The following is a 20,128-nucleotide window of genomic DNA, read 5'->3' on the forward strand; positions in this document are numbered from 1 at the left end:
GTAGACAAATAAATATGACGTCAGTTGGTAGTATGACCAACAAAAAATCAGATTAAACATGGAAACAGATGATAAAATATGACATAGACACCAATATTGATGAAAGTATATTTGACTTGACTACAATTGGTTGTGAGTATTATACGGAAAAACAGTTAAATAGTGAAAAAATTACTGAAGATACCCTGTCACTCATACATATAAACATTCGAAGCTTGTACTATAAAATTAAACCAGTTTAAAAATAGATTCAGCATTGTTGCAATCACAGAATCTTGGCTTAAAAATGACCTCATGGCTGATGTTCAAATGGAGGAATATGAGTTATATTTTGTAAATAGAAGAGAAAAAAAAGGTGGAGGTATTGCTTTGTACATAAAAACAGATCTGACATGTAAAATTGTAGAAGAAATGACAATTATAGATGATGTCATAAAAATTGTGATAGTGGAAATTGTACATGAAACATCTAAAAATATTCTAATCAGTTGTGTATACAGAGCACCAGACTCTTGTGAATTTGTGGACACAAATGCAAACTCTCAGACGATGCGTAACATGTAATAATAAACTTTATCTCATAAACAGTCCAGGGTCTGGTACACTTCGCTCGCTCATGTCCACGACATATGCATATGTCATGCATATGTCGAAATGAATTAAAAATATAAAAGTCTGATGGGTTGCATAAGTAATCAGCCCCTGTGGTATAATACTTAGTTTAATTGCCAGTTTTCTTCAGACAAGTCAGGGAATGGATATATGAACATTTCCAAGTCACTGAATATGTCTTGGACTTTATTTACATCAGTTATGAAGAAATACAAACAGTATGGCACTCTATGGTAAATCTGTGTGGAGTAGACAGTTCTCAAAAACTGAATGACTGCAAGAAGGAAAAGAGAATTGTGCACAGTGCATATTTTGCATTTTGTATCCCCAGTGATAACAGCTTCATGATGATGTGGTATAGAGGAGGATTTTCTTAAAAAGAAGACCTGAAAGTTCAGCTACAATTTGGCAGAAGGTACATCTGAGATGGAAGCTTAAATTTTCCTGCATCATGCAGGAATCATGGGTCGGGCCAAAAGATGGTCAAGGTGATCAGGAACCAACCCATAATTATATAGACCATAACCTCTTTTTCAATTGAATTTCTTCTGTAAAAGTCTTGAGCAGTAGGCATAATGTCATGCAAACAGAACAAGAACAAACAACCTCAAGAACACTTTAGAGCAGACACATCAGACTGATGGACAAACCTCCTGCTGTGAAACCTCACTGCTTTTCTTAGATGTTGGTTGGGGGTGAATTCATAATTTATCAGCTACAGTGTTCTCAGCAGAAGACTGTGAAAGATAAACTGTCCGTTTAAACTCTCCCCCCCCCCCACGTCTCTTATCTCGTCTGTGTTGTGCATCCTCTCAAACGCCTCCTGAGTCTCTTCCTGTCTTCAGGTCAAATGTGAGCAACTGAACTCCTTGTCATTTCAAATCGAACTGAAATTATTTTTAAATATTGCATTCTTGTCAAAATGTGTATCACATTATTTTGTCTATGATTATTTATGTAGAAAATACCCCCCCCCCCCCCCCCCCCCACACAAACCCTTTTTAACAACATTAAAAAAAAAAATGCCTTTAGCTTCCAAGCCTCTGTTTGTGCAGGCCTTTTCCATGTGACTATCTCGATTAGTCAGGCTAATTGGGCTCATCAGAAATCACCATTTTTTGAATGAAGGAAGTAGAAAATCTCTGATTTCGTACCAGAACCACTATGTGATTGGTTGATTAACTATTTGCATTAACAAGCAATTGAACAGGTGTACCTAATAAAGTGGTGAGTATTCTGGTCACCCTCTCACATTCCCCTGTAAAAATTCACAGAAAATCCCAAGTATTCGGTCTGTAGAGCTAATAGCATTGAAATTGCAATTTTACTTTCATGAATTTTGCAGAGTAATTGTCAGTCCAACTTCTGCCATTCAAAAGTCAATCAATATGGCATGCACGGCTTTGAAACTTTGTGATTTGGACTATCTTTTCTGCAGATTTTTAAAAATATGATAAGATTAGCTGTATTTTATGGACTTGTCCTCCTGAAAGGCTGTGAAATTGGCCACAAATTCTAAACGGATTAAAACAACTCCCCCTTTTGTATGATAAAGCACTCGTTTTTTTATCCCGTCATTTATAACATATACAAAATCGTGTATGCCGTAACAACATTTATTAGTTACAGAAGTGTCAGAATAGTTTTTGAGTTGTTGCCAATTTTAACATTGTCATCTGACAGGGTTTGTTTTGATGAAAAAAATCATCATTTATGTGCTTCTCAGCTGACCGTGATGAAACAACATCCTTTTGACATGACTGATGTGAATAAACCTTGTAACAGTTTCCAAAAATATCATACTTTAGTTTTAATGCTTAATTGGTTTAGCATCACTAAATTAATCAGTCACTCTAAGTATATCAAGTAGTTCTGAGTGTGTGTGTGTGTGTGTGTGTGTGTGATGTAATTTTTCTACCATCTGCTGGCCATTGTTGTTTATTGCAGCTTGGATTTTGTGCACATGGCTGCAATAAAATAAAAATAAACATGAAAATCTACAACCAAAGGAACAAAAATGACTCAAACTATGTTTAATTTTAAAAATGTTTATTATCATTAAATTGTCACTGAAACACTGTGTGCTTCCAGTAAGGATCAAATAATAAAAGGAGACTCAGTGTAAAGCTTTGCAAAGCTGATCTACAGAGAACACAACTATCAAAGTCTGGGACACAACATCATGTCCTTTGGATTCTGCTGGTTCGGGGGGGGCAGATGGTTTATGTAAAAATGAATATGATAGCAAATATCACAATGAGGGGAAATGATCAGGTCTTTAAAATGGTTGACAAACAGTCATGGTACAAAACAGGGGAGCAGTAATGAAAATAAAACAAAATAAAAGAACTGTACCTGCAATTTTCATCACACACATTCACATACACACATATAACCCTCACAGGCGTGCGCGCGTGCACACACACACACACACACACACACACACGCTGTAGATGTTTCCACAAACACAAACCCACAGATAAAATGTAGTGATCTGAAAATAATGAAAATCCGGCAAAAGCTAATAATATCATACATCCTTTTTTTCTTTTCTGTCTTAAGTGCTGAAAACAAAATTAACCTTAAAAAAAAAAACAGATGGATTCAGATGAGTTATGAAAAGCCCGTCTTCACTGGTCAAACCCATCTTAAAACAACCACAAACTGTTTTGTCCTCTTGACCAAACCCAAACCCCTCCCCACCCCAACGCTTCTTCTCCAGCCTCTCCTCCACAATGTCCTCTGACCTTTCTCACAGCCTACCGACATCCCCACCACACCCTCATCCTGTCCTTGCATCCTGGTCTCCCTCCTTCCAACACCCGTCTCACCTGCATACCTCTCTTCTTGATTTCATTCGCTCCTTTGCGTCTGTCTCTGACGGGGAGGGGAAAGAAAGCAATGGCTCAGGTCATCATTTTTCAAAGAATGCAATGTCCAGTTTAGAGAACAGAGTGAGAGTTGGGGGGGGGGGAGTCTTGTTGCATGTTGAGGTTGAAGGTTGTGAGCCTGTGTGCATGTTTTATAGTGGAAATGGTTGTGTGTGTTGGTCTAAATGTGAGCACTGGGTTAGTTGTGTGATGGTTGTGAAGATCGTAAATGTGTGGGCCATGGGAAAGGTGGTGGAGGTGGGTTTGGCGTTGCACAGGGCCTTGTCCCTCATACTTCAGCCTCAACTGTTTAAGAAGGTGGGAGCAGATTTATAGGGCTTGTGTCTTGAGCTCAACGGGCTCTCCACGAGTGTCATGCTGAATTTCGGCCTCAGGTGGTCGACTACCCTTCAGCGTGGCCAGGCGCTCAGAGAGACCCCGCATGCGTGGGAACAGCATGAAATCATACAGGAGGGCGCCCATAGCACCTCCGATCATAGGTCCGACCCAGTAGACCTGCCGGGAACAAATGTCAACTTTAAACGACACATCAGGCCAAATATAAGGATGGTGGAGTGTGACTGAAGATCTTACCCAGTGGTTAATGAAGTTCCTGAAGAGCACCGCAGGGGCGAAAGACCTGGCAGGGTTCATCCCAGCACCTGTGTAGTACACCTGAAAAACATACTTGGTTGTATGTTGTGTTCTAAAAGCAGTGGTCTACACAACTGCCTAAAAGTTAGCTCCAGTAAACGCCAATACACTAACTGAAATTTAAATCGCTAATCTGCTACAACATTAGCTACAGCTAACTGTTAGCTTTTATTATATGAATTTAGCTTGGCTCTGAAACTTGAGGGGGGGGGGGGGGGGGGGGCCTGAGAGCTGTGGAGCTGAAATTTTAATATGTTGAAGTGTAAACACAGACAGGGGTGCCGAAAAGGGGAGAATAGGGAGGAGGATTCTAGCCCCCCCGAGAGGCCTTTATACAATTATAATACTGACAAAATAATAATGGGGTGGCCCAGTGACACTTCTTTTCAGGGGCCCCAAATCCCTGGCAGTGCCCCTGAACATAGAGGTTCCCAAAGGGATTAGCATGCCAAAATCAAATGATGATCAACATAGATATGAGTAATTCAATGAACAAATGAAATTAAACTGTAGTTTCCATTCAACACACAGTTTATTCATGGCACAGAAAGTGTTAAATGAGTAAACAATATTAAATAAAAAGTGAAAAAAAAAAATAATAATGCAATTAATGCATTTACTCTGGATTGACCTCCTGTTCATCGATCATTTGAAGTGAGTCAGTTTTTCTCACTATGCTCCAAACATATGATTTTTAGGGAATATAAACATTTTTTGACCAATAAATTTAATTTTTAAAAAATGTTAGCTGACTTAAAGGTAGCCTAACTAAATTTGGTGGAAGCTAACTAGGCCTCTAATGAATTTCTAAGTTAGCTGAAAAGCTAATCTGCTAACAAATAAAGTTAGCTTCACAAATTGATCTTTTAGCTGATTAGCTTAACTGCGCCCGCCACAGTATAAAACATTTTACACACTTATGTCCACCCACCTGCATCAGTTTGTGTCTTACCCCCATGAGATGTCCAATGGTGACAGAAAAGCCAATAGAGAGGGCCGCAGAGCCCAGTCGCCCGTTTCTCCTCTCATCGGTGACGGCGAAGATGCAAACCACAAGTTGCATGGTGAGGAATACCTCCACAGTGGTGGCCATTCCCAAACTGATGCCTGGCTGCAGCTGAAGATACAAAACAAATTGGCAAAAGCTGAATAACTCATCTTCCTGACAGCTTATTCTGACTTGTGTTTGCAATTAATCAGAGGGAAAAAAAAACCCCAGAGTGAACTGGAGTTTGTCTTAGGTCAACCCTTATTTTAACTCTTGACAGAACAGAACAGAAAAACCAAGTGGTGGACTCGCCCGTTAATCCATGGACCCCTGAGGGTTGACTAACTACTAGATTCCCAAACTAAACAGTCATTAACTTTATTGCCAATTTTTCTTAAATATACCAGTTTCAGTTGTTCAACAAACTCAACAGATGTTTAAGATTTTTATGTTCCTACCTTATCTCTTGGTTGAAGCCTACCTACCTTAAAACTACATCTCCTACACTTGTCTTCTGGTCCATCATGGGTACTTACCATGTTCATCGCCATGTTGCCTCTCATGTGGCTGGTGTAACACCAATACAGCACAGCTGCCCAACTAGAGCACCCAGGCACTGTGTCAGCTATGTAGAAGATGGCACGGAACAGAGACATCTGTGAGCCAACAAGGTAGGCGAAGGTAACAGCGGGGTTAATGTGCCCCCCACTGATGTGACCAATGGACTGGATGAGGGTAGCAGCTGCCAAGCCAAAGCACAAAGCCACATGTAGGACGTGATAAGGCCCGGTGGTCCACCGCAGTGCAGCACCCATGCCAAAAAACACGAAGAACATGGTCCCGAAGAACTCTGCAAAGACTGCCCGCCAGAAATTCATGGACCGGAACTCCCACATGATGATGCTTCACTTCAAGCTCTCCAAGAGATCAAAATTAAAAATCTATGTGTGATTCTAGAAAATCAAACGTCTACCTTTTCCTCTTCAAATGCCAGAGTAACAAAACAAAAGATGTCCTTTTTGTAGTCAACTAACTCCACTAACCAAAACACTCACCGAGACAAAACAAAATTTGAGGACGTCTATTGACAAATCCACTCAACAGATCTTTACCAAGCCGTGAACTGGGTTGGCAAATCAACTCAGCTGCACTTGCTTGCCACCTCTGTCCACCTGTTGCAGAGACATAAGTGGAGATATGGGTGGAGGTTTCAGGTGGGATAAGTTGTCAAGATGAAGCCGACATCAATGCAAAGGGGTATTTCTAAAGTAGAAAGAGGGATAGAGAAAGTGTCTGATGGACTTTTTAGCCTCTCTGATGGAGAGGAGCGGGTCAGACAGGGGCTTTATAATACCCCCCCCAGGGGCCCTATGTGACGCCATAATCCCTCTGTAGGGCCAAGGGCTGGGGGGGTGGGGGGATGCGGCACATCCTAAATAATGCGGCACATCCTAAATAAAACAAACTGAACCCCTTCTGTCGGCCCTCACAGCACAGTGAGCTCAAAAGAGAGACAATACATCCAAGAAGCTAAAAAACAAGTAAGTAAAGATCAAACAGATCTTTTAGTGGGGAAAAAAGACAAAAATAACAGGCCATAATCTTTACTCAGGGGAAAGAAGGCAAAAGCTGTGGTGTTCTTTTGGGGCATATCTGTTGACAACTCCGTGTCCACAATCTGGGGAACAAACGGAAGTCATACATATGTGCAAAAAGAAGCACACGTACCAGTACACGTAGAAAATAGTTGGGGGCTGCTTGGATGTTCCTAAAGCTAACAATGCTGATCTGATCCTATACACTAGAATGCCTGACCTGTGAAACCATGTGTGTAACTAACAAGCATGTGGGCCACCGATGGATGGAAACAGGAAATGTATTATTTTAAATTGTATATTCAATAAAAATGTACATAAATTGTTTACATTGTGACCCGTAATGCTAAAGTTAGATTCTTTATCTATTTTATTGTATTGTTTAGCTGCTAAGACAAGTTCACTGACTGATTAGAGTATTTTTGTGGTCACCACAGAGGTCGATTGGATTGAGGTATGAGGAGGAGCTGAACTTGACTTTGCCTGAGCTCACAGCTTTTACTGCCGCTGCTTCACATCTAACTCTGTGGAACTGAGATGAACGACAGTGCAGAACAAATAAATCATGCATAGCAAAAAACAAACAGCAATAATGTAAACAGAGAACATTCATGTTCTATACCCACTCACTCCAATGAAGGGTCACGGGGGGGCTGGAGCCTATTAAATAGAGAATAGTACCATAATAATAATAATAATATAATGCATTGAAGCATCATTCAAGCACACAGTGGACAGTGTGTCCTGATCAGACGGATGTTTCTAGGAGGTGCTTGTGCAGCAGGGCAGGGCATGAGGGCGGTGGTGGGGTTACAGCATCTGTGTTTTTGCGCTGACCAGTCCAGCGCCATCCCTGTGTGATGGAGGAGGGGGTCAATAGGGTGGGTATGGAATGCAGAACGCTGACGTTGCCATTTTGACTCCTTTTTATACATGTTAGAAAGAACAGACACAATACAAAATGCTGTCAGCATGGTGGCAGTTACAGCTATTGTGCACGCTATTGCACATGTGTCTGTGTGGGTGTGTATAGTGTACTGATCACTGTGTGTTTTTGATGTGCATATTAGAATGCTTTGAAATAGCTATACATATATATATATATATATATATATATATATATATCCATCCATCCATTTTCTTTCGCTTTATCCGGAGTCGGGTCGCTGGGGCAGCAGCTCAAGCAAAGCCGCCCAGACCTCCCGATCCACACACACCTCCTCCAGCTCCTCCGGGGAACCCCAAGGCGTTCCCAAGCCAGCCGAGAGATGTAGTCCCTCCAGCGTGTCCTGGGTCTTCCCCAGGGCCTCCTCCCAGTGGGACGTGCCCGGAACACCTCTCCAGCGAGGCGTCCGGGGGCATCTGGAAAAGATGCCCGAGCCACCTCAACTGACTCCTTTCGACGTGGAGGAGCAGCGGCTCGACTCTGAGCTCCTCCCGAGTGACCGAGCTCCTCACCCTATCTCTAAGGGAGTGCCCAGCCACCCTGCGGAGGAAACTCATCTCGGCCGCTTGTACTCGCGATCTCGTTCTTTCGGTCATGAGCCAAATCTCATGACCATAGGTGAGGATCGGAACGTAGATCGATCGGTAAATCGAGAGCTTTGCCCCCCTACTCAGCTCTCTCTTCACCACGACGGTCCGATACAGCGACCGCATCACTGCAGATGCTGCACCGATCCGTCTATCGATCTCACACTCCATCCGTCCCTCACTCGTGAACAAGACCCGAGATACTTAAACTCCTCCACTTGAGGCAAGGACACTCCACCGACCTGAAGAGGGCAAAGCACCTTTTTCCGGTTGAGAACCATGGCCTCGGATTTGGAGGTGCTGATTTTCATCCCGGACGCTTCACACTCGGCTGCAAACCGCCCCAGTGCACGCTGAAGGTCCTGATTTGACGAAGCCAACAGAACCACATCGTCCGCAAACAGCAGACACGAGATTCTGTGGTTCCCAAACCAGACCCCCTCTACACCCTGGCTGCACCTAGAAATTCTGTCCATAAAAATAATGAACAGAACCGGTGACAAAGGGCAGCCCTGGCGGAGGCCAACGTGCACTGGAAACAGGTTTGACTTACTACCGGCAATGCGAACCAAGCTCCTGCTGCGGTCGTACAGGGACCGGATAGCCCTTAGCAAAGGACCCCGTACCCTGTACTCCCGGAGCACTCCCCACAGGGTGCGCCGAGGGACATGGTCGAATGCCTTATCCAGATCCACAAAACACATGTGGACTGGTTGGGCAAACTCCCATGAACCCTCAAGCACCTGATGGAGCGTGTAGAGCTGGTCCAGTGTGCTGCGACCAGGACGAAAACCACACAGCTCCTCCTGAATCCGAGGTTCAACCATCGGTCGAATTCTCCTCTCCAGTACTCTGGAATAGACCTTACCGGGGAGGCTGAGGAGTGTGATCCCCCTATAGTTGGAACACACCCTCCAGTCCCCCTTCTCAAACAGAGGGACCACCACCCCGGTCTGCCAATCCAGAGGCACTGTCCCCGATCGCCACGCGATGTTGCAGAGGCGTGTCAGCCAAGACAGCCCCACAACATCCAGAGACTTAAGGTACTCAGGACGGATTTCATCCACCCCAGGAGCCTTGCCACAGAGGAGCTTTCTAACCACCTCGGTGACTTCGGCCTGGGTAATGGATGAGTCTGCCTCCGAGTCCCCAGTCTCTGCTTCCTCTTCGGAAGACGTGACGATGGGATTGAGGAGATCCTTGAAGTACTCCTTCCACCACCCGACAACATCCCCAGTCAGGGTCAACAGCTCCCCACCCACACCGTAAACAGTGCTGGCGGAGAGCTGCTTCCACCTCCTGAGGCGTCGGACGGTTTGCCAGAATCTCTTCGAGGCCGACCGATAGTCCTCCTCCATAGCCTCCCCGAACTCCTCCCAGACCCGAGTTTTTGCCTCTGCAACCGCACGGGCTGCGGCACGCTTGGCCTGCCGGTACCTGGCAGCTGCCTCTGGGGTCCCACCTACCAACAAAGATAAGTAGGACTCCTTCTTCAGCTTGATGGCATCCCTTACTTCCGGTGTCCACCACCGGGTTCGGGGATTGCCGCCGCGACAGGCACCAGAGACCTTGCGACCACAGCTACGAGCAGCCGCATCGACAATGGAGGTGGAGAACATGGTCCACTCGGACTCCATGTCTCCAACCTCCCCCGGGATCTGGGAGAAGCTCTCCCGGAGGTGGGAGTTGAAGACCTCGCTGACAGAGGGTTCCGCCAGTCGTTCCCAGCAGACCCTCACGATATGTTTGGGCCTGCCAGGTCTTACTGGCTTCCTACCCTCCCAGCGGATCCAACTCACCACCAGGTGGTGATCAGTCGACAGCTCTGCCCCTCTCTTCACTCGAGTGTCCGAGACACGTGGCCGAAGGTCAGATGATACGACTACAAAGTCGATCATTGACCTCTGGCTCAGGGTGTCCTGGTGCCACGTGCACTTATGGACACCCTTGTGCTCGATGGTGTTCGTGATGGACAAACTGTGACTAGCACAGAAGTCCAACAACTGAACACCACTCGGGTTCAGATCGGGGAGGCCATGCTTCCCGATCACCCCCCTCCAGGTCTCACTGTCGCCGCCCACGTGGGCGTTGAAATCCCCCAGGAGAACAATGGAGTCCCCAGTCGCAGCACTATCTAGTACCCCTCCCAGGGACTCCAGGAAGGTCGGGTACTCTGCACTGCTGCTCGGCCCGTAGGCCGAGACAACGGTGAGAGACCTGTCCCCGACCCGAAGGCGTAGGGACGCGACCCTCTCGTCACCGGAGTGAACTCCAACACTTGGCGACTGAGCTGGGGAGCAATAAGCAATGCGACCCCAGCTCTCCGCCTCTCCCCGTGGGCGACGCCAGAAAAATGAAGCGTCCAGCTCCTCTCCTGGAGTTGGGTACCAGAGCCCAAGCTGTGCGTGGAGGTGAGCCCGACTATCTCTAGTCGGTATCTCTCAACCTCCCGCACAAGCTCAGGCTCCTTCCCCCCTAGCGAGGTGACACACGCACATATATATATATCATGTTTCTGGAAAATATTATTATTCCAAATTGGAGTAAATTCATTTGTCCCTCAAAATGCTACTTCCCATATTTTTTTTTATTTATTAAAAATAAAAAACTAAGAAATGACGTGTATTCAAACCCTTTGCTTAATACTTTGCTGATGCACCTTTGGCAGAAATTACAGCCTTACATCTTCTTGAATATGATGTTACAAGCTTGGTGCGCCTATCTTGAGGCAGTTTCGCCCATTCGTCTTTGCAGCACCTCTCAAGCTCCATCAGGTTGGATGTGGACCGTCGGTGCACAGCCATTTTCAGATCTCTCCAGAGATGTTCAATCAGATTCAGATCCGGGCTCTGGCTGGGCTACTCAGAGTTGTCCTGCAGCCACTCTTTTGATATCTTGGCTGTGTGCTTCGGGTCATTGTCCTGCGGAAAGATGAACCGTTGCCCCAGTCTGAGATCAAGAGCACTCTGGAGTAGGGATGGGTATTGATAAGATTTTATCGATATCGATGCCATTATCGATTCTGCTTATCGATCCGATTCCTTATCGATTCCCTTATCGATACCTCGTGAATTTTGTACTAAAAGTAGGCTTTACAGGTTTTCTATGTATTTCCTTGAGTCTTAAAGTAAATAAATATGAAATTGGTCACTGCATCCTTGATCTCTGGACATAAATAAAAATAATAACTTCAAAGTGAAACACCGTTTTGTTTAATTCCGACTGGACTCTCGTTCTAACTTGACTCGTCAGAGAGCCGCGCAGCGTTTGGAGCTGTGTGAACAGAACAGAGGACGATTCTCGTTTCTTTCTCGCAACAAGACAGGAGTCCCAGTTAGTGACTTTAATCCGCACAAAAGTGACTCACGATTGACATATTCAGGGATGAAAGTGGTGAAAAACAAAAAAAGCTGAAACCCAAAATTACCCCCCAACACCACCTGCACAAAAATGTTTGAATTCTAGAAGCTCTGAAATGCAATCTGGGACTATTCCAGACGATAAACTTTAGTGAGTGCAGCATCCATTTAGCTGAGAAAAAAAACAACTTTCCTTATTCAAATTCATTCCAGTAGTATTCTGCTCTTAATAGGATGTAGCAGTTTTCCAGTTTGGCAGAAAGTTCTGGAGGAAATCAGTGAAGAAATGAACACATTGAAAATATGGTTTGACCGAAACAAACTGTCATGAAAGTTAAATAAGACAGGGATGAAATGGAGGTGTATTGTTGCATTCATCTTTCCCTCAATCCTGACTAGTCTCCCAGTTCCTGCCTCTGAAAAACATCACCACAGCATGATGCTGCCACCAACATGCTTCACTGTAAGGATGTTGCCTGATTTCCTCCAAACATGATGCCTGGCATTCACGCCAAGACACTCTGGTCTGATGAGATTTGTCTCATCAGACCAGAGAATTTTGTTTCTCATGGCCTGAGAGTACTTCAGGTGGCTTTTGGTAAACCCCAGGCAGGCTATTATGCCTTCTACTAAAGGAGTGTTTTCTGTAGACATGGTTGTTCTTCTGGAAGGTTCTCCTCTCTCCACAGAGGAATGCTGGAGCTCTGACAGAGTGACCATCGGGTTCTTGGTCACATCTCTGACTCCTTTCACTCCTCGATCGCTCAGTTTTGACAGGCGACCAGCTCTAGGAAGTGTCCTGGTGGATCTGAACTTCTTCCATTTACAGATGATGGAGGCCACTGTGCTCATTGGGACCTTCAAAGCAGCAGAAATGTTTCTCTACCCTTCCCCAGATTGGTTCCCTGAGACAATCCTGTCTGAGGTCTACAGACAATTCCTTTGACTTCATGCTTGGTTTGTGATCTGACATGCACTGTCAACTGTGGGACCTTATATGTAGACAGGTGTGTGTCTTTCCAAATCATGTCCAATCAACTGAATTCACCACAGGTGGACTCCAATTAAACTGTAGAAACATCTCAAGGATGATCAATGGAAACAGGATGCATCTGAGCTCAGTTTTGAGTTTCATGGCAAAGGCTGTGAATACTTATATACACGTGATTTCTTTTTTATTTTTTTTATTTTAATAAATTTGGTGTTTCAGCATTTCCCATAATACCCCTGGCAGCTGCCTGCACTTCCCAGAATGTATCACAGTGTCAACAGAGTTCCGCTGTCTCACAGCGCATGTAAAGAATGGCAAAGCAAGGATGTGGATGGCGTTAATTTAGAGAGTTCACGGGCAATTGCGATGATTATACGCTCTCCCGAGTTGAGAGGGTTATCGAGAGAAGGTGTAGCACCTGTGATGGACTTCTGCTGTGCCCTGATGTTGTCTTATTGCCCACATTTCCCGAGATGTGTTTACACTGTGAGTGCAGAGCTCCTGACACCGGAACGCTGCTGAAACGGACCTCTCGCGTTAGTCACAGAATGCCAGACAGCGTGAAATTCACAACTGCGAAACAGAATTTGCAAAAATCTCAAAAAGACTTTTTTCACATTGTCATTATGGGTTATTGTGTGTATAATTTTGAGGAAAAACATGAATTTCATCTATTTTGGAATATATATATATATATATATATATATATATATATATATATATATATATATATATATATATAGAGAGAGAGAGAGAGAGAGAGAGAGAGAGAGAGAGAGAGAGAGAGAGAGAGAGACAGAGAGAGCAGAGACTGCTTGTATTTCTTCATAATTGATGTAAATAAAGTCCAACACATATTCAGTGACTTGGAAATGTTCATGTATCATCCCCTGACTTGTCTGAAGAAAACTTGCAATAAAACTGATTATTTACAGGTATTATACCAAAGCGTTTCATGACTTATGCAACCCATCAAATCTGCTTTTATTTTTTTAATTAATTTAGATCAAGTTGTAGAGTTTGCTTCGAGTTTGAGGTTATGTAAGATAATTTTAGAAATTTTTATATTGAGAAGCCTGATTGACTTTTGAAATGGTATCAACAAATTAAAATGTGTGAAATACCAAGGGGCACAGTATTTTAGAGGGCACTGTACCTGTTATATGCACACCTTCATGCACACCCCAGTGCCACTAAAATGCACCAAGGCCCTAGACCTTCAACAGATCTACCTCGCATGAAAAAGGTGATTGCAGTTGCAAAACTAAGGAAAGAGAAATGGAACAAGACCAAAGCTGTCACCATATTGATATACAAATTAGATATGTATCCCTAACTTTAATTCACTATTAAAGTATTTGCTCCATCATTATAGATTTTTAGCCGTACCATGGAGCCTACAACAGTGAATGTGGCAACCAGAGCTAGACCCTAAATTAGGTCCTATGAAAAGTTATATCAAGCATATTTTACAAATATTACAGCTTATACTAAAGATATACAATAATAAAAACAATTAACACAGCAACATATAAAAGTATCTTCATTTGGGCTTACAGATACTCACAAAAACATATATACAGTAGTGTTCAGAATAATAGTAGTGCTATGTGACTAAAAAGATTAATCCAGGTTTTGAGTATATTTCTTATTGTTACATGGGAAACAAGGTACTAGTAGATTCAGTAGATTCTCACAAATCCAACAAGACCAAGCATTCATGATATGCACACTCTTAAGGCTATGAAATTGGGCTATTAGTAAAAAAAAAAAAAGTAGAAAAGGGGGTGTTCACAATAATAGTAGTGTGGCATTCAGTCAGTGAGTTTGTCAATTTTGTGGAACAAACAGGTGTGAATCAGGTGTCCCCTATTTAATGATGAAGCCAGCACCTGTTGAACATGCTTTTCTCTTTGAAAGCCTGAGGAAAATGGGACATTCAAGACATTGTACAGAAGAACAGCATAGTTTGATTAAAAAGTTGATTGGAGAGGGGAAAACCTATACGCAGGTGCATAAAATTATAGGCTGTTCATCTACAATGATCTCCAATGCTTCAAAATGGACAAAAAAAAACAAAAAAACAGACGCGTGGAAGAAAACGGAAAACAACCATCAAAATGGATAGAAGAATAACCAGAATGGCAAAGGCTCACCCATTGATCAGCTCCAGGATGATCAAAGACAGTCTGGAGTTACCTGTAAATGCTGTGACAGTTAGAAGACACCTGTGTGAAGCTAATTTATTTGCAAGAATCCCCCGCAAAGTCCCTCTGTTAAATAAAAGACGTGCAGAAGAGGTTACAATTTGCCAAAGAACACATCAACTGGCCTAAGAGAAATGGAGGAATATTTTGTGGACTGATGAGAGTAAAATTGTTCTTTTTGGGTCCAAGGGCCGCAGACAGTTTGTGAGATGACCCCCAAACTCTGAATTCAAGTCACAGTTCACAGTGAAGACAGTGAAGCATGGTGGTGCAAGCATCATGATATGGGCATGTTTCTTCTAATATGGTGTTGGGCCTATATATCGCATACCGGGTGTCATGGATCAGTTTGGATATGTCAAAATACTTGAAGAGGTCATGTTGCCTTATGCTGAAGAGGACATGCCCTGAAATGGGTGTTTCAACAAGACAATGACCCCAAGCACACTAGTAAATGAGCAAAATCTTGGTTCCAAACCAACAAAATTAATGCTTCGCAGATGTGAAGAAATCATGAAAAGCTGTGGTTATACAACTAAATACTAGTTTAGTGATTCAAAGGATTGCTAAAAAAAGCAGTTTGAACATAATAGTTTTAAGTTTGTAGTGTCAACAGCAGATGCTACTATTATTGTGAACACCCCCTTTTCTACCTTTTTTTTTTTTTACTAATAGCCCAATTTCATAGCCTTAAGAGTGTGCATATCATGAATGCTTGTTCTTGTTGGATTTGTGAGAATCTACTGAATCTACTGGTACCTTGTTTCCCATGTAACAATACAAAATATACTCAAAACCTGGATTAATCTTTTTAGTCACATAGCACTACTATTATTCTGAACACTACTGTACACTCCTTGCATTCATTGCTAATTACAAAGCTCATTCTACCATAGATGTTTTTTGTTTGTGTCCAACCATAACAGAGATCCATTATTTTGTGAAAAGGTGGCCTTGGAGAAGAGACGGACATCAACAGGCACAGACATGAGAGGTGTTTGAGAGCATCATTGAATCGACAGCGCACGAACAGGACACCTTTAGCATTTCAAAGGGTATACAAGCCTTCAACAATATTTGCAAACATAAGGGTCTTTTTCAACAGGATTTCAAGGAGGATTCATCACATATTCTAATGATGTGCAAATGTAATAGGAACAATACTGAACCTCACAACACAGAGCAGTGTGCAAAAATCTTAGGTGTAATAACAAAAAATACGAAGACAATGCAAAAATAATGAAGAGCTTCTGAGTATTAACAAAGGGTGACATAGCAGGGAGGGGTTTCCCATGTTTTCACAAGAACGTCATGTTGATCCACTCATTATTCAATGACTATTATTAGGTCTTCGCTTGGTTGTTGTTGCTGGTGTAGAATCATGCATTGTGTGCAAACTTACAGTGTAATTGCTTTTTCCCCCTTAATCTTAAAAGGTGTCTTTACTTTCTTTAAATTAGATGAAACTGTCAGATTTTTTGTGAGGAATTTCAAACATCAAAATGTCTAAAATCACTAACGTTTAAGACTGTGGCACTGGACTGTACAATATGTGTATTTACAGTGGGGTAAAAAAGTATTTAGTCAGTCCCTGATTGTTCAAGTTCTACTTAGGAAGATGAGAGAGGTCTGTAAATTTCAACATAGGTACACTTCACCTGTGAGAGACAAAATGAGAAAAAAAAAAAAAAATCCAGGAAATCACATTGTAGGATTTTTAAAGAATTTATTTGTAAATCATGGTGGAAAATAAGTATTTGGTCAATAACAAAAATTAAACTCAATACTTTATAACATATCCTTTGTTGGCAATGACAGAGGTCAAACGTTTCCTGTAAGACAATTGCTCCCACAGTTGATTTATTTACACCAACCTGCTTGACTATTGTAGATTCACTCTTCCCAGCCTGGTGCACATCTACAGTTTTCTTCCTGGTGTCCTTCAACAGCTCTTTGGTCTTGGCCATGGTTGAGTTTGGAGTCTGACTGTTTGAGCCTGTGGATAGGTGTCTTTTGTACAGATAACGAGTTCCAACAGCTGCCATTAATAGAGGTAACAGGTGGAGGACAGAAGAGCTTCTTAAAGAAGAAGTTACAGGTGTGTGAGAGCCAGAAATCTTGCTTGTTTGTGGGTGACCAAATACTTATTTTCCACCATAATTTACAAATAAATTCTTTAAAAATCCTACAATTTGATTTCCTGGATTTTTTTTTTTCTCATTTTGTCTCTCATAGTTGAAGTGTACCTATGTTGAAAATTACAGACCTCTCTCATCTTTCTAATTTGGAGAACTTGCACAATCAGGGGCTGACTAAATACTTTTTTTTACCCCACTATACCTACATTAATCAGTTGCTCCAGAAGGTTGCAATTTCAGGATTTCAACAAATAATTTGAAAAAGAATTTAACCAATGTAAATTATTTCAGTTATTTGTTTAAATAATTGCTAAATTTCTGGGATCACAACCTCGTGGAAGGACTGACTAACAACAGACAAGGTTTCATTGGTCACATTCAACAAGAACAACCTTTAAAATACAGCGCCTGCAAAGTTTTCAATCATACATTTTGTTCAAAGTGAGCCAGGAGAGAAAACAATGGCGAGAGCAGGGAGGATATAGTGCGTCCAGAAAGTATTCACAGCGCTTCAGTTTTTTTCCACATTTTATGTTACAGCCTTATTCCAAAATGGATGAAATTCTTTTTTTTTTTTTTTTTCTGGACTTTGCCAAAAGGCAGCTGAAGGACTTTCAGACCAGGAGAAACAAAATTCTTTGGTCTGATGAGAAGATTGAACTCGTTGACATGAATACCAGGAAACCAGGCACCATTCTGACAGTGAAGCATGGTGGTGGAGAGTTGTCAGGGTTGAGGGAAAGATGAGTGCAGCAATGTATAGAGACATCCTGGATGAAAACCTGCTCCAGAATGGGGAGACGTTGCATCTTTCAGCAGGACAATGACCCTAAGCACACAGCCAAGATATCAAAGGAGTGACTTCAGCACAACTCTTTGAATGTCCTTGAGTGGCCCAGCCAGAGCCCAGACCTGAGTCCGATTGATGGAGCTCAACAAAGTATTGAGCAAAGGGTGTGAATACTTATGTACATGTGATCTCTTAGTTTTTATTTTCAATAAATATGCAAACAAAAAAAAAAATAGAAAAAAAACTTTTTTCATGTTGTCATTATGGGGTGTTGTGAGTCGAATGAAAATGAATTTACTCCATTTTGGAATAAAGCTGTAAAATTTACAATTTGTGGATAAATTGAAGTGCTGTGAATACTTTCTGGACGCACTATTGTGGCATTATTGTCCCATATTGTGGTGCCTATGCTTGGATCAGGATGCATGAAGCGGATGAGTGTCTACGACTCTGCTAGCATGGATGCGAGTGTGACAAGTGTTGTTTCCCCAATCAAGACCAGTACCCATTTATAGCAGGGTGGACTGGGACAATGCAGATGAAGAGTCTTCCCCAATCACACAAGCAGGTAGTGTGACTGGGAATAAAAGCCAGGTCAACATGTCAGTAGCCTAACTGCTATCCCACTGAGCGATCTACTCTACAATGCTGTGTCAGCCATGTTTCAATGCATTTATAGAAAACACATGGAAAGGCATCTGATGAATGCTGTACCCAACAAACTGGGTTTATTAAGTGTCGACATTTTACCAACGTCAGAAGACTTCTCAATCTCATTGACAAATCACAGCATAGCAGTACAAAGGCAATAGTGGTGTCACTGGATGCAGAAAAAGCCTTGATAGAGTCAGTTGGAGTTTTCTTATTAGAGTACTTCATAAATTTGGCTTTGGAGAATCATTTATTCATTGGATCACAACTCTATATAACTCACCAAAGGCCACAGTCACAACTAATGGGATTACCTCTCAAAGTTTCACTTTGCAAAGAGGGACTAGACAGGGCTGCCCACTCTCACTGCTATTATTTGCAATATTTATAGAACCACTTGCGGCTGCAATACGTCAGAACGTCAACATCAAGGGTATCAAGTCTTCAATGTCTGACCACAAAATCAATTTATATGCTGATGATATCATACTATATCTCCAAGAACCCTCAAAATCACTACAAGAAGTATTTAAACTGATCACTACTTTCTCACAACTATCAGATTACTCTATTAACTGGTCAAAATTGATGATACTTCCTTTAACCGAGGATTCATGGAATCTCTCACCTCAAGATCCACACTACTTTAAGTACCTAGGCATAAACATCTCTTCTAAATTAGGAGAGCTGGCCCATTTGAACTTCGCCCCACTCACTGACAAAATCTGTAATGATTTGAAACGATGGAACAACCTCCCCATCTCCTTATTAGGACGGATAGCAACTATCAAAATGAAAGTATTACCACAAATTAACTACCTTTTTTCAATGATTCCATTCAAGCCCACAATCAAATGGTTTCAGACTTTAGATTTGGCCATCTCAAAGTTTTACTGGAAAAATAAAAAAGCTAAAATTAGTCTCGCTACTCTTCAGAAAAATAAATCTCAAGGAGGCTCTGGAAGCACCAAATTTTCTCCATTATTATCTGGCTAACCAGATACTTGATTAAATGGATTCATCCCGATCCAGTTCACAGCTCCTGGATTGAATTAGAACAGTTAGAATGTAACAACATCAAACTCTCAGATTTACCCTTTATTACTGCTTCCATTAAATGCCATAAATGCTTTAAAAATCCATTGATTTCTTCCACTTTGACTACCTGGTGGAAAACCTTAGAAATTACAAACTCACCAATGGAAATCTGTACAGATGCTCCTATTTGGCAAAACACAGACTTTAAGATCAATAAAGCAACTCTTCATGTCAGCACATGGGAACAGAAAGGAATCACACACCTGCATCACCTCTTTCAAAATAAAAGGTTTATACCATTTAACAACTTGATGCAGAGGTTTGGAATTATAGGAGGAAATTTTATTCATTACCATCAAGTGAAGCATGCTGTGATGTCAAAACTCCAGACGCTTCAGTGCCCACCAGAACCACCCACATTAGACATCAAGAACCTCCTCCCAATAAAGAAAACCTTGTCTAAGGTATATAAGTTAATATCAGGCGTAGACACTGTCTTACATTTTCCCAGTTTAAAATGGGGGGTGGACTTCCTCCTCGCCTCTGACCCTGACCACTGGACACAGATCTGTAAAAACACATTTTCAATGACAAAAAACACCAACTTACAACTCATCCAATACAAAGTTCTTTATAGAACACACATCACACAATATAAGATGTATAAAATGGGCTTCTCAGACTCTGATGTTTGTTCACAGT

The 20,128-nt window shown here is 42.2% G+C and overlaps 1 protein-coding gene across 1 annotated transcript; it reads right to left on the reverse strand.

The window, feature by feature from the left end:
* Positions 1-2,661: 2,661 nt before the first annotated feature.
* LOC117512668 (lens fiber major intrinsic protein-like) lies at positions 2,662-7,123 on the reverse strand. The gene is made up of 4 exons (XM_034172818.1): positions 5,661-7,123; positions 5,089-5,253; positions 4,077-4,157; positions 2,662-3,998 (listed from the first exon to the last, which is right to left on the reverse strand). The coding sequence occupies exons 1-4, from the start codon at positions 6,018-6,020 to the stop codon at positions 3,813-3,815; spliced, it is 792 nt and encodes a 263-aa protein (XP_034028709.1). The 5' UTR covers positions 6,021-7,123; the 3' UTR covers positions 2,662-3,812.
* Positions 7,124-20,128: the final 13,005 nt, after the last annotated feature.

The sequence above is a fragment of the Thalassophryne amazonica genome, chromosome 6 (assembly GCF_902500255.1).
Source record: "Thalassophryne amazonica chromosome 6, fThaAma1.1, whole genome shotgun sequence".
Classification (NCBI taxonomy): domain Eukaryota; kingdom Metazoa; phylum Chordata; class Actinopteri; order Batrachoidiformes; family Batrachoididae; genus Thalassophryne; species Thalassophryne amazonica.

Coding starts and splice junctions, on each gene's coding strand:
- LOC117512668 (XM_034172818.1), bottom strand. CDS start 6,020: ATGTGGGAGTTCCGGTCCATGAATTTCTGGCGGGCAGTCTTTGCAGAG. Junction 5,254..5,660: donor GCAACATGGCGATGAACATG/GTAAGTACCCAT, acceptor TTGTATCTTCAG/CTGCAGCCAGGCATCAGTTT. Junction 3,999..4,076: donor GGAACTTCATTAACCACTGG/GTAAGATCTTCA, acceptor TGTTCCCGGCAG/GTCTACTGGGTCGGACCTAT.